The following is a 15,462-nucleotide window of genomic DNA, read 5'->3' on the forward strand; positions in this document are numbered from 1 at the left end:
AATGGTGCGAAGACCCCTTTCTGGGACTCGCCTTGGCTCCTTGGGCGCATGCCAAGGGACATTGCCCCGCTCATTCACGAGGCCTCCATGAGAAAAAAAATGGAAGGTGAGGGAGGCCCTCAAGCATAACGCATGGATTCTAAAGATCAAGCCACCAAACAACGTCTCTGTCGAGCACATCTCACAGTTTTTCACTCTTTGGATGCTCTTGCACGAGGTCGAACTCGATGAGCTCACCGAGGACGACATCCTATGGAAGCACACGGCTACTGGGCAATATTCGGCGGCATCTGCATACAAGGCACAGTTCTTAGGGATGATCGTCTCACCCATGGATAAAATGATTTGGAAGGCTTGGGCTTCTCCAAAAGTTAAGTTCTTTGCTTGGTTAGCTCTTCAAGATAGAATTTGGACGGCCGATAGATTGACAAAGCGTGGATGGCCAAATTGTGACATGTGCCCTCTTTGCAAGAGGGTGCAAGAAAGCGGGACTCACCTCCTCTACAAGTGCCGCTACACGAGAAGGCTATGGTCTTTGGTCATTGACAAATACCACATTCTCAGGCTCGACACAAACACTTGGCCCTTGTTCGACACGGTTGAGGCTTGGTGGGCAAGTACTTGCGACAGCGCCACGCCATTCAGACAAGCCAAGGCATCCCTCACCATGCTTGTCTCATGGATTATTTGGAACGAGCGAAACGCGAGAGTGTTCAAGCAGAAGAGCGCGCCACCGACTGCATTGCTTGCCTCCATCACGACCGAGGCCAGCCTCTGGATCATCGCCGGTGCAAAATAACTAGGGTCAATAATATTGCGAGAGTAATTCCCATGCCGTGTAATCGGGCTGCTTGTAACAAACTATATTTTCTCTTATTTAATGGATGAGACAAAGCTTTTGCCTCCGTTTCAAAAAAAAAAACCTTATTATACTTGCTTTAAGAGCCATGAAAGAAGTAGAATCAATAAAGGGAGAGCGTCATAATGCTTCTGGCAACCGCCGACGCCGGTGGTGGGTGGCAGTGGTGATGAGGGTCAATGGATGGTGGCGGCGGTTTGGTCCCAGGTGAAGCGGCTCGTTGTGGAGCGATCCCACAAAGCTAGGGTTGCAAAAAAAATTCCTTTCACGGGCTAGGAATTTGTCGAAATTTTTCTTTTTTTATTGTTGAATAATGCCAAATCAAATCAAAAAAAAATCCAAAAGTAAAAAGGAAATGAATTAGTTAATTTAATAAGAGAGAAAAGGGGACCAGGACTTGATTTCGTTGCCCAAGCGAATCCCATTCAATCGTTTACTCATGGAATGAGTCCATTGGAAAGTTCAATCAATCTTTTTTTTCATATACATTTTGCCTTTTGTGGCTCTCCCCCTTTTTTCACTTAGTTTAGTTGGAATGGAAAGAGAACTTCCTTCAGTTTTTCTTTTTTTTTGTTGCCTGGTTCGGTTACTCCGAGTGGAATAAGTGGGTCCTTCTTCTTTTTCCTGACTGATGAAGGTCGAAACTGAAGATCGAATCAAGCGGAGTGCGGGCTTACAAATGCTCCTGCAACGTTTCAAGCACTCATGAATGATGTGTTCAAGCCCAGAAGATTTGTGTTGATTTGATGATATACTTCTTGACAGTAAAACACTGAAGGAGCATCAACAGCACTTGCAGCTAACACTTTTTCTGCGGAATCAGCTACATGCTAAGATGAGCAAGTGTGAGTTTTGACTTTCCCTAGTGTTGCCTAACCGTTCGGCCGGAGATGTCGGATGCGAGATCTTTAGCTACTTGTATCAATTTGCCGCAGTGTGCTTAGATACAATGGGCTGGCAGCTGAGGCTTGGCAGGATGGGGGAGTTAATTAAGGTCGAGGGAGCAGGAAAGAGTTTGTTAGGATTTGGATTGATTCGGATTCCCTAACGTAAGACATGGTCTACTCTCAAGATCCCAAAGTCCGCAGCTAAGGAAAGCCCCTTCTTCATAAGATCAAGAAAGTACGAGCGTCTTTCGAAGATTGAAAAATCTCCCATACTTGGAGAGAAGCAAACCAACCGGCCGATTTGCAATTGACTATGCTTAGTAGTTGACATCGCTGCTTACTTATCCCTCCTAAATTGAATCAAACGAATCAAACACCTAGACTAGTCTGGACTAGTCACTCCACCTCTCGACTCAACGAGCCAGTCTACACCAAAAAACTAGTTGACAATCAGAATGAGACTAATAGACTAGTCAAGACAAGTTGTTAGACTCATAGTCACTGCACCTAGAAAATCCACAGGTTGCACAACCACCCCTGTTCATCAGCTCATCCGTGACGAATTATCACATGAAGGCCAACAGCATCCGTCCCTCAGGGCAACTCCAACCGACCGACCCAAACGGATCAAAGATGTGTCCGTTTTGGTCAGCAGGCGGACACCGAAGCCCAGTTTTGTCCACCGGCCCGTAAATGTGTCCAAAGCGGACAGATGCATTTCACATTTGTGACGGATTTCATAATTAAAAAAATAGTTAGTAGAAGTCCAGTCTTATGTTAATTAAAACTAAAAATATTAAAATAAAAACAGCCGGCAGCAGTTGATCTAGGCCTCGTCGTCCTGTTCTTTGGTCGTGACGGATTTTGGAACTAATAAAAAATAAACAGCCAGTAGAAGTCCATGTCTTATATTAATTAAAACAAAAAACATTAAAATGAAAACAGCTAGCATCGGTAGATCTAAGGCGTCGTCATCATCCTCTTCTTTGGTCAGGTCGGCGAAGACCGGCGCCGACATCCACGGGAACGCCTGCTGGGCCGCATCCTGGTGTGTCGCTTGCACCACCTCCTGTTGCGCCGCCTGCCGCTTGGCCTCCTTGTTAATCGCGCCCAGCCATACGGGTATGCACGACATATACACCGGTATTGTGCTCGTCCACGACCACGATTGCCCTTGCAGCTGCCACGGCTCCTCCATAGGCTCGGGCGCAGGCGGAGCTGGTGTTGGTGGGGGCGCTTTTGCTTGCACTCCGGCCGCTGATTCGGCCAATGCCTGTGAAAGGCCAAGCCACCTGGCGAGCTCCTCGAGCTCGGACTTCTCGATGGCCCTCCTTGTGCCTCCTAGAGGGCCGCAATGCAGGGCTCCTCGGCCTCTTGATCCTCCTCCACCACCAGCGATGGTGGTGGAGCCGCGAGCGCTTGTCATGCTCATCGGTGAATCACGTGTCCCAGTTCGGTGACTCCACCGCATACGTTGGGTCGCGGAGGAGGTCGGACAGGAGTTGAGGACGGCGGCAGTGGGTCTCTGCCAGCCGCGCACGGCCTGCGGCCGACACCACCGGCACCGGAATCCTATTGGGGTTGAGATGTCGCCCGTGGGGCAGGTTCATGTCGGGCCACGACACCGGCATGCCATGCTCCCGGTAGTACTGGCAGCGGTCGACAGGCACATGGAGGCGAAAGCATGGCAGCAGCCCAGCACCATGTCGCGGTGTCCCGACGAGCAGCCGGCCTCGTGGACATGATTGCCATGCTTCCAGAACCCCATTGTGCGCGGCGGCTAGGGCTGGGTGTCGGGCGGCTGGTGGGCAAGGGGAAGAAGACGTCCGGAAGTGGACTAGGCGACCCCCCACTGCCGCATGCATGGCATTAAAAAGGACACGTGGGAGGAGGTTGGGTGACTGACGCGCAGCCCCCCGCACGCGAGGACTTAAATAGGACCGGTGGTGGTGGTTGGGTGGCCGACACGCGGGCACAAGGCGGACACCGAGCAGACACACGTCGCGTCCGTCCTGTGTCCATGTGGACGCAATCGGGCGCAAATTTGGGCCAGATTTGTGTCCACACGGACACGAGGCTGACAGAATATGCGTTTACGTCCGTGTGTTCAGCCATGTTTTTTGCCCTCGTGGACCCAAACAGACGCAACCCAACGAAATGGGTCGGCTGGTTGGAGTTGCTCTCAGCGCATGAATGGTAGCAGTATCCTTCACTCGGATGACATGTCCGGCAGCGTGTGAACGCCTTCGTGGTGGACACGACGAACCAGCTCATCCGCAACATCCTCTCTTCCGGTTTCATTGACTTGTCCACGGCTGTCGTGCTCGCCAACACGCTCTACTTCAAAGGAGCCAACTGGTGGCATCTAGAACGTCCCTTGTCCGGATCCAGCCACAGTGGTTCCAGCGGCGGCGGCTAAAGCTTGAGGCTCCCACTCCATCGTCTTGGGAATGTATCCGGTGCACCCACACTTGTGGTGCTGCCGGTGCACCGGGTGCCATAGAACATTTTAAAAAATCTGAAAAAAAATCTAGCACAGTGACACAACATCTATGTATGTTGTGACAAAATTTTGTATCAGAATTTAAATCATTTCTTGAGATACAAAAATGAAAAATTTGACATCAATATGATAATGGGCCAAATTTAAAGCCCAACTAATGTCATGTACTATTCAGCGCTGAATTTGTCATCTTTGTTTTCCAAGCTATGTTTCGAATTTTGACTTGAAATTTTGTGACAAAACTTACATTGATGTTGTGTGAATGTGCTAAATATTTTTCAGGATTTTTAGAACATTTTAAATTGTATAACATGAGTTCAGTGCACCGGCAGCACCGGTGGCGGAGCTTGAGCCTGTATAGAGAAAAGCACAGTATTTTTTCTCTCATGGGCCAGTGTGGTCTCAATTGTAAACTGGGCGGGCCATGGCCTGTTTGGCCTTGCTTAAGCTCCGCCAGTGGGTAGCACTACAAGCACCGGTGCACCAGATATTCTCCGCTCCATCGCCTGTTCTCGTTTGGATCTAGCCACGGCGGTTCAGTTAGCTTTTGTAAAAACTAGTCAGCCGCAAAACCAGAAAAAAAAGGCCGGCGTGACATGCACAGTCAACAGGGAAATTGATTCGCAAAAAAAAGAACAGGAAATTGGGAGAAAATTAAAATGGGGTAAAATGTGGCACATATTTGCCTAAATTTAGTATAAACTGAGAATGTCTGTCACGCGTGAAATTAGGGGGTAAAAAATGTAATTCACTCAAAACAGTAAAAGAGATGAAGTACTGACAAATCGAATCTTTGACGTGCGGTTGCGTAATTACTACAGCACTAAGGGCTGACGTTGGACAACAGATGGTACTATATTTAGCAAAAATGCTAGACGTACAGGCTTTTACAGGTCTTTACAGGCTCCTTTCAAACTTTCTAAACACACCCCCCTGATTTCAACGGGGGTGGGGCCCGTGCCTCTACTAATGACCAATTAAAAACCGCCACAACACCCTGTAAACCCCTCATCCCTGTAACCTCCTGTACGTGTAGCAAAGCTCCTATATTTAGGCATACTTTGAGTGTTTACATTCAAAATTTTCAAGAAATTGATTTTTTTGCTCGAGAGGCCCATTTACCAGGGTTGGCGAGAAATGCGGATCCGAATTTCTCGACCCAAAACCTACCACTCGCCTCGCGACCTGTTTGCTCAAATGCCAACGTTGCCATCTGCAGCTGCTCACCACCATGCTCGGCTTCAACCGTAACCAAGAAAGGATCCACATTCTCAAAGATGTCACCGGCATTCTCAAACCTTCCCGGTGAGCTTCCTCCTGCTATATACACCTGTGTACTGATCGACATTCCCTCTTTCCTTCCACATCATCAGTATGCAAATGTAACATCAATCTGTGTGCACATGCAGGATGACCCTTCTCCTTGGACCCCCAGGCTGTGGCAAAACCACCCTTTTGCTAGCACTTGCTGGAAAGCTCAACAAAAGTCTCAAGGTATCCCCACTCTTTTTCCCATCGACACATGTACCTTGTCATTCATATAATGGCCATAGACTCTGCAGTTTAGCTGCCACTTATGAGCTCTATGTAGGTCTGAAATTGCACACAGAAAACAGAGAAAATACTGTGTGCCATGTATTTCAGTACTTCCTTTAACTCACATGCTATGGATGTGTGGGTGCATAGGTAACAGGAGAAATCGACTACAATGGTGTCAAGCTGCAAGATTTTGTTCCAGAGAAGACAGCAGCGTACATTGGTCAGTATGATCTTCATGTCCCTGAGATGACTGTCAGGGAGACGCTTGACTTCGCTGCAAGATTCCAGGGAGTTGGCAGCAGAGCAGGTAATTTTTTTTCTGGGACCTGGTTAACTAAAGGATTTTAGGGACAGCAGGCAACTAACTAATCGAAGCAAATGTGCCAAAGTCATAAATACGTTGATCGTAGGAAATACTAATTACCCTTTCTATCTACTAAACCAAGTGCTCTCAATTTCTTGTACAAAATAGAAATCATGAAGGAAGTCATTAGAAGGGAGAAGGAGGCTGGGATCATCCCTGACCCCAACATAGATACATATATGAAGGTAAATACTGACCTATTTTGTTATAATGTTGTAACATTTCTGAGTGTGCCCGTTGGAACCCCTTTCTCTGATAATATTGAATCAAACCTGAAAACACCATCTTTCTGCCAAGTGCCATCATAAATTTCCAGTGGGATTCTTTCCTATTGATTCTTGAGAACAGCAATCATATCATGTTTGTACAGACCAGTTCAGTTTAGCTGCAACATTTACAATTGCTGTCCACTTTTTTATAGGCAATATCTGTGGATGGTTTAGAAAGAAGCATCCAAACAGACTACATTATGAAGGTAAACAACGTTCAAAGAAGCATTCATTGGTTCCAGCGCACAATGTTTTTCGTGTGCATAATCTATTCTTGGCTCACAGATAATGGGACTTGACATATGCGCTGATGTACTAGTAGGAGATGCCATGAGAAGAGGTATTTCAGGCGGTGAGAAGAAAAGACTAACGACAGGTGAATTTACAATACATATGACATTTTCAGGATGGTTTTATTATGTCAACTATATTCTTGTAAAAGATATTTTTGCAAGATAAATAAATTAATAATTGTGCAATTCGTTGACTAAAATTCCTTAACTGCATATTGGAAGGTACACGCCTTTTCTGGTGGCCAATTGATTTTGTCAATGCTTTCTGTACTTCATTATTACCATGAGCTAGTATGAGTTTCTCGCCACAACAAAGCTAACAACAGGGGTATGGTAGACCATAAACTTCTGTTGTGATGAAAGCACATGAGCCTGAATGAATCAACTTAGCATGAATTTTTTTTCCTACTTTTTAGAATGTAGCTAGTAATGTGTTATATTCAGTTTATGTAATCCCAACCTTAATTTTGGTCTATATAGGATAATAATATAAATTAATTCGATACTGGATACTTTTTTTTCACTTGTAAAAATTTCTTACAAGCAGGAGAGATGATAGTAGGACCATCAAAAGCGCTCTTCATGGATGAAATATCAACTGGGCTGGACAGTTCTACCACCTTCCAAATTGTTTCTTGTCTCCAACAGCTAGCTCATATATCAGAGTCTACCATACTGGTCTCACTCCTTCAACCCGCACCAGAGACTTACCAACTTTTTGATGATATTATCTTGATGGCTGAAGGACAAATCGTATACCATGGTCCGAAGAGCTGCATTATGAGTTTCTTTGAATCTTGTGGCTTTAAGTGCCCCGGAAGAAAAGGGGATGCTGACTTCCTTCAAGAGGTATTTAGCAAAATACTAATTTACATATGTCAAAATAAGCATCAATAGATCTCTGAGTTCATGTAAGCATGGTTCTCCCTGTCGTCTAACAAGCCATGGTGCTTATTTCACTTAAGGATTAAGGAAAGCAAATCCAATACGCATGGAACCTGGACTTCACCTAAACATGCCCTGATTTGGATGGCGTGCCAGTGATAGACTTATTAGTATTTTTAGAGTAGTTATGCTAAGGGTCTCTTTGTTTCGCAGGATTCTAAAAACGTAGGAATAGGAAAACCCAAATGATAAGTGTCACACGTATGACATGAAGCAACATGGTCCAAACGCCTCCGTTACCATCCATTTTGCTACATCAAACAGATGACATAAGTGGAATCTTTTTGGTTTTTCAGACTTAAAAATATTTTATCTATTGAATAAAAAATCCGATTAAAAATACGTTTTCATCATTAAATCCGTCTGGACGAGACCTTCAAAACTAGATACCATATTGATATGTTTCGACGACTATTTTTTTTGGACCAAAAGTTGCCATAATGTTACATTGAAGTTGCCGTAGTGTTTACACTAAAGTTGCCATGATATGTTTCATCTATCTTTTTTCTTCTAGATTTAAAGCTACCATTGTATTTCAACTACTTTTCACGCCAAATTGTATTAATAGACCATGGCAATTTTTACTAATTAACCATGGCAAATTTAATTCATGCATCATGGTAAATTTAATTCATGCATCATGGCAATTTTAGTTTATAGATCATGGCAATTTTAGTATTTTGACCATGAAAAATATTTTTTGTATGAACCATGGCAAATTTTAGTGCATGTATCATGACAAATTTAAGTAATTCACCATAGCAATTTTAGTTTACGGTTCGTGGCAAATTTGAGTCATTGACCATGCATTTTTAAAGTAATTGACGACGGATTTCTTTTTAATTATGAACCATGTCAAAATTATTTCATGGATCATGACAAATTTTAGTAATTCACCATAGCAAGTTTAGTTTCTTAATTCCCTTTTTTATAACATGTCAAAATTTACTTTAAACCTAGAAGAAAAAATAGTTGACACATATCATGGCAACTTCGGTGTAAACATGGCAATTTATGTGCACTAGACACGACAACTTTTGATCACCAAAAAATATTGTCGAAGCGTATCGATATGGGATCTAGTTTTGGAGTCCTCGTCACAACGGATTTAATGGTGAAAATGGATTTTCAATTGGATGTTTCATTTAAGAGATAAAACATTTTAAAGTTTGAAAACCCAAAAGATTCCCGCTGACATCATATGTTTTTGTCCCTGTTTGCATGCATGTGTGAAAAAAACAAAAAGTCTGGCGTGTCACAATGTGTGGCTAGAAGGACGTGTGGACCGACCTCCCTCAGCCCACATGTATGGCACTTATCAGGGTCCATAGGAAAAACATAGGATTGTAGTGTCATGACCATTTGAATCCTATAGGATTTTGGTTTGTTTGATAGCATCACAGAAAAAAGCAAAGGATTCTTGTCAAGAGGTTTGAGTGGATGATATCCTATGAAATATAGTAGGGATCCTCAGGACAAATTTCTACAGGATTCAATCCTATGAATCAAAATGACCAACGTATGCAAAATTCCTAAGGATTCTGATTCTCTAAAATTCCTATAAAAATCCTTTGAATCAAAGAGGCCCTAACTCTGTAATAAGTTTGGATCTCTCGCTATCTAAATAAAATTATGGCATGCCCCACCAGAAATTCAATTTTCCGCTTGTCTAGTTCTTGTGTAACCTAGTCGGGTCTTTCTGTCAGTGCAGTCAGGCAAAATGCAAATCTGGCATGTCGAATTTCATTTGCCATATGCATATCATTTGTTAAATATATAATAACGAAATTGGACATTTTATGTGCCCAGAGTAATGCAAATAGCAGTTCTCTTGTAGAGACATGTTTCTAGTTTCAACATTTCTGCAGTGTAAGAATTACACCTATAGTTTTGATGTGCATTCAGTGAAACTAACATTGCTCAGGAACAGAGCGGGAGGGCGGATGGATCCCTCGAGCTCTGGCGACGCGCTGGGCGACCCGGCGGCTCCGCCGCGGGCTCAGCTCCCCTCCCCTTCCTCGGCCCCCATCCGCCCGCCGGCGCCCTCCCCGGCCGCTCCGCCGCCGACTCCCCCCGCCGCCTTGTCGCGCGTGGTCTGGGCCGACCTCGCGGAAGCCGACGACCTCGCCGCGGGGCGCCCCGTCGTCTGCCGCGACCGCGTCCCCCCAAGGCTCCGGCTCGGCCGCCTCGGTCTGTTCCTGCCGGTGGCTCGACTCCCAGGGGTGGGAGTCCGGCTGCCTGTGGGGACGCCCGGCGCCGGCGCTAGCCTACGGGCGTGTCTCGGGCGGCGAGTACGAAAGGCGTGTCCTGGGGCTCGGGCTCTCGCCCTCGGGGTCGCCACTCTAGTGGATGGGGAGTTGCCGGCCGGGTTGACCGCGGCCTCGCGCGTGCTTCCTGGAGATCCTCAGTGTCGGCTCCGTCCTCCCCTGCCTTCTCCCCTGCTTCGGCCGGCGCACCGGCGACGTCCTCGATGGCGCTCTCGTCGGTGGTCTACAGGCGGTCCCCTTTTCGCCCGTTCATCTCGGCCTTCGGCGCCGCCGTGCCTCCGCGTCCCGGCGCCCTGCGCGCCCCGTCCTGGCCCTGCCACCCTCGCCATGCCCCGCCGGTGACCTCCGTGACGGCGCTTGGGGAAACCCTCACCCCTCGCTTGGTTTCCCCTGGCTGGTCCTACCGGGCCGCGCTCGTGGTGGGCCGCCTGCCCAGCGCTTCCCCACGGGCTTCGGCTCCTTGGCCGCCGCGGGTCTCGCAGGCCGCTGGACTTGTGCTGGCCCGGGCCTCCCCCCTCCCCCCCCCCCCGCGGCCCAGCCGCGCCCCCGGGTGGGCCTCGGCTCGATGAGACGGTCCATTTGGCCGCCTCTAGGGTTCCCTCGCCAGCCAATCTCACCCGCGTCGCCCCCCGCTCCCCCCGACGCTGCCCTGCCCGCCGCCTCCCCCCGGCTCGTCGGCCCTGCCGGCTCCCGCTCACCCTCCCCTCCTACCTCGCCGACCATGACCCATGAGTGGGGTGACGGGGCGGGCCGTCCCAAGCGCCGTGCGGACGACCGCCGTGCGCCTCCTCGTCTATCGCCGGATGCTCTCTGGTGGGAGGCCGACCTCCGTCAGGAGCTTGACTCCCGCCCAGCTCGTCGCTCTCCGGCACGTGACGCCCGCCGCTCTCCCCCCCGGCTCCGCCTGCTCCGCCCGCCGGTCCCCTGCCCGGGACGACCGCCGCTCCCGGTCCCCGGCGCGCCGCTCGCCCCCTCGGGCTGACTCGCGGGAGCGCGGCCGATCTCTGGCTGGGGGGTCCCGGCAATCCTCCCGGCGGCGGTCTCCCTCCCCGTCTCGCCGTCGGGACCAGTCTCCATCTCCCCGGCAGCAGTCCCTCTCCGCCGTCACCGCCGCCCCGGCCACTCGCCGCTACCAACGCCCCCACTCCCAAGCTTTGTTCCCGCCGCCCAATGGGGGAAACGGGAACCGGGGGCGCCTGGGCGCCAAGAAGAAGAAGAAGAAGAAGGGACCCCCCGCCCCCGGCAGCCGCTCCCTCCGCCGGCACGGCAGCCCCACCTCCGGGCTCCACTCCCGCCTCGGACGGTCCGCCGGCTTCAACTGCGGCCTGTCCGGGCACTTCCAGGTGGCCTACCCCAACCCTCCGCGGTGCTACCTCTGCAAGGACGCCGGACACCCCGCGATTCTCTGCCCGGACCGCCCGGTGACGGAGGAGATCATGATGTACGGGCATGGCATCGAGGACATGGGCTTCTTCCACATCGAGGTCCCGGAGATTCCCCCTCCCTCCCCCTCGCTCTGGCTCTCGTGACTGTCGTTGGCGAGGCTGTCGCCACCCCGGAGCTGATTGATGCCGAGCTCAACCACTTGTGCAGATGCACGTGGGATTGGCAGGTGACCTCCACTGCTGCCAACACCTTCACGGTGATCTTCCCCGACGCTCTGAGCATGGGCTTCTGTACCCGCAGCGACAACATCACCTTGGCCCTCAACGGGATTGTGGTGAACATCTCAGAGCCGAAGTGGGATCCCAAGGCCGTGGCGGTCCTCGACACGGCTTGGCTCCTCATCGCCGGCCTACCGGACGTGGCCCGGTCTGAGCGAATCATTCGCAGTATGTCCAAGATCCTGGGCAAGGTGGTGGTGGTCGACGAGCTCTCTCTTCACAAGGAGGAGGAGGTCCGGGTCAAGGTGAAGTGCCTGGACTCCTCCAAGCTCCACGCCACGATTCGGGTCTTCTTCAACGACGACGGCTACGACCTCAAGATCTGCCCCGAGCCTCCGAACCACATCGGCCGCCCCCGCTTCATCAACGACAGCCACCTGGGGGGGCGGCCCAGCCGACGCCGACGACTCCCGCCACAGCCGGTCCCGCCACTCACGCCTCGAGGACCCTGAGGATGACGAGGACTTGTTTGAGCACTCCCGCTCCCCATCCCGCGAGCCAGTCAACCCACCTTCGGGCCGTGGCGGCTCAGGGGCGGGTCGCACCCGCGTGTCGGCCGCTGACCTCGCGGTGGCGCTCCACCTGGCCTCCACGCCGGTCGCGCCCCCTTCGCCTCCGTCCGAGTCGGCCAGTGACATCTCCAGTGTGGGCCTGCTCGTCATGCCACCTTCGTCACCGCGCTCCCCCTCCGCCGACTCCGCCCTTCGCGCCTCGCCGTCGGTCCCGGACCCCCCGGACCCCCTGGTTCGACCTCCCCGGTCCCCACAGGTGGCGGCGGGTGCGGCCCCGTCGGCGCACCGGCTCCGTCCCTCCCACCCGCGGGCGTTGCGGCTAGCGACATCCTAGAGCTCGTCACCCCGCTCCCCTCGCTGGTGGCCCCCGACGCTCACCTTGCTCCGCCTATCTTCCCGACCGCGACGGTGGCCGTGGTCGTGACCACTTCGACCTCCGCCCACTCTCCGCCGACGGTGGCGTACGCTAGGCGGCCCCGCTCCAAATCGACGCCGGTGACGGCGTCCCACCGCAGCGCCCGCCTTGATGTGACCCGTCCGGCGGACTCCCCGGCTCCGTCCATCGCTGAGCGTGTGGAGCTCCGGGCGGCGGTCCGGAACCTCGAGTCAGGTGTGGATCCTGTCCCCCCAGTTTTTCCAGTTGTTCCTTTTCCACGCTTGAGGTTGTCCCTCTTGGCCAGCTCGCCAAGGTGGCCACTAACTCGGCCATCGTTTTCAGAGGGGAGGTTGGTCCCCCCTTAGAACAGATCGCGGCCATTAGGGCTCGCGAGATCTTAGATGGCAAGCTGGCTGAGACTCGGGCGCGCTTGCTCCGGCCTACCGAGGATTCGACCGCGACCCCCGCGGGTCTGGTCCCTCCGGTGGCCGATGGAGTGATCCGGGGCCGCACCCGCTCTCGCACTACTGCTCTCCGTGCGCAAAGCGCCTCCCGTGTCCTGGGGTCAAGCAGCCCCCCTATGGGGGCTTAGATGCGGGCCCTTTTCTGGAACATCCGCGGCTTCGGCCATGATGGCCGCCGCCGCCAACTCATCAAATACATGCGAGACGAACACATCGACATCATTGCCATCCAGGAAACCATGCGCACTGAGTTCTCCCTCCATGAGCTCGAGTGTCTTAGTTCTCACCTCTTCGCTTGGCATCGGCTCCCTTCTAGTGGGACCACAGGCCACTCCGGCGGCATCCTGTTAGGGGTAAAGGATGCCACCTTTGAGGTTGGTGGCATGGACCGAGGTGAATTCTTCGTTAGTATGGAGATCTTCGAGCGGGCTCTCAACTTCAAATGGCAGGTCGTGATTGTCTACGGTCCGGCGGACCATAACCGCTCCCCGGCCTTCCTGGAGGAGCTTCATCTGAAGATCTCCAACTCCCTCCTCCCAGTTGTTGTGGGCGGAGACTTTAACCTCATCCGATCCTCGAATGAGAAGAATAATGACCGGATTAACCTCCCCCGGATGTAGTTATTCAATGACTGGATCACGGAGCTGGGTCTCCGTGAGCTGGATCGGACGGGTGCCAGGTTCACTTGGACAAACCGTCAGGCTGACCCGACACGATCCGCCTTGGATCGCGTCCTAGTTTCCCCGGAATGGGAATTATGTTGCCCCCTGGCCTCGCTTCGGGCGATTACCCGGATTGGATCTGACCATGTCCCCTCCTCCTCTCCACCGCCGACGAGCGCCCCCACCCCGCCACGTTTTCGGTTTGAGCTCTTCTGGCTCAACCAGGCCGGCTTCCGGGCGGCGGTCGCAGCTCGCTGGATCTCTGCCCGCTCTTCCCCTCATCGCGCCATGTCTGCGGTTGACTCGTGGCACTTCTGTGCCAAGCTCGCCCGCCAATTCATGAAGGGTTGGGGTGCCAACCTTGGCCGGGATCTCCGGGAGCGAAAAAAGGCCCTCCTGCTGGCTATCCAAGCTCTGGACGCCCGTGTTGACACGTCCGGAATCTCCCCGGATGAGTGGACGTTGCGATATGACCTTGAAGACCAGCTCTCAACCATCTACACTGATGAAGAGGCCTACTGGCGTTTGTGTGGTACCCAGCGGTGGGTACTTCGGGGTGATGCCAACACCGCCTATTTCCAGGCGGTGGCGAACGGCCGCCGGCGCCGAAACTCCATCCACTGCCTTTGGGATGGAGATACGCCTCTCGTTCGCCCCTCGGCCATCCGCGCCCATGTAGATGGCTTCTATAAAGCCCTATTTACCCCCACCCCTTGGGGTGGGGCTAGTCTCGCCCCCGACATTTGGTCGGGTGCTCAATTGGTCTCTGATGCGGCCAATGCTGCTTTAGTGGCCCCCTTTGCCGAGGACGAGGTTCTCGCGGCTATTAAAGGGATGAACCCCTCCTCGGCTCCGGGACCGGATGGTTTGCCCGTAACGTTCTTTAAGACGTTCTGGCCGACCATCAAGCCAGAGGTCATGGCCCTGTTTGAGGAATTCTACTCGAGCGCTATGGATCTTGGGCGTCTCAACTATGGCATTGTGACCCTCATCCCCAAGGTCCCGGGCGCCTCCGACATCCGCCAGTTTCGGCCAATCACAGTGATTAATGTGATATTCCGGATGCTGGCCAAAGGGTACGCCAATAGGGTGACCCTGCTTGCTGACGCGATTACCCACCCGAACCAATCCGCCTTCATTGTAGCGGCCAGACCTCAAACAGTCTGATCTCTGTGCTCCGGTGTCATTCCTGGATCAGTAATGCTGACACCACACAGTACTCGGAGGATTTATAGCAGAGTAGCAATCACACACTTATTACATCGAGTGTCTCATAAGAGAACTTATTACAATAAATACGGCTTAAGGCCATCTAATAACGATAACAGCGGAAGGCTTGGAAGATAAGTGAGTCCATCAACTCCAACGGCATCACTGAGTATAGAACCACGACCTAAAACTCCTTAATCATCGTCTGAAAAGTCTGCAACATTAACGTTGCAGCCCGAAACGGGTCAGCACATGGAATATGCTGGCAAGGTAACACATAGAGAATAATGGAATGAACAGCTATACTATATGCATATTTGGCTGGTGGAAAGCTCTATGGTTACAGTTTTGCGTAAAGCCAATTTTTTCCCACTTCAAAGGAATAAATTTATTTAACTATCATGGTAGTTGTTAAACATTGAGAATGGTTGACAACATTCTCAATCCCAATTAAACATCATCATTAAACATAACCCAACAAAATTAATTTAGAGTAACATGTTGAGATTCACATGATAATCCAGGTACTAGATACTCAAGATGTCCATAACCGGGGACACGGCTAATCATGATTAGTTTATTACACTCTGCAGAGGTTTGCACACTTTTCCCCACAAGACTCGATCGCCTCCGTTTGGTTTCTCTCACT

At 51.4% G+C, this 15,462-nt stretch overlaps 1 protein-coding gene across 4 annotated transcripts in view; it reads left to right on the top strand.

Annotated features, from left to right (window-relative positions):
* The window catches only part of LOC125508828 (ABC transporter G family member 41), a 53,908-nt gene that overhangs the window by 10,624 nt on the left and 27,822 nt on the right, over positions 1–15,462 (top strand). For all 4 annotated transcript variants that reach the window (XM_048673620.2, XM_087526003.1, XM_087526004.1 and 1 more), the window contains exons 2-8: positions 5,469–5,554; positions 5,659–5,743; positions 5,936–6,095; positions 6,261–6,337; positions 6,574–6,627; positions 6,707–6,797; positions 7,262–7,563. In XM_048673620.2, coding sequence (XP_048529577.2) covers positions 5,469–5,554; positions 5,659–5,743; positions 5,936–6,095; positions 6,261–6,337; positions 6,574–6,627; positions 6,707–6,797; positions 7,262–7,563 — 855 coding nt within the window. The remainder of the gene's footprint in view (positions 1–5,468; positions 5,555–5,658; positions 5,744–5,935; positions 6,096–6,260; positions 6,338–6,573; positions 6,628–6,706; positions 6,798–7,261; positions 7,564–15,462) is intronic.

This window comes from Triticum urartu, chromosome 5A, assembly GCF_056163025.1.
Source record: "Triticum urartu cultivar PI428250 chromosome 5A, HENAU_Tu73, whole genome shotgun sequence".
NCBI classification, from domain to species: domain Eukaryota; kingdom Viridiplantae; phylum Streptophyta; class Magnoliopsida; order Poales; family Poaceae; genus Triticum; species Triticum urartu.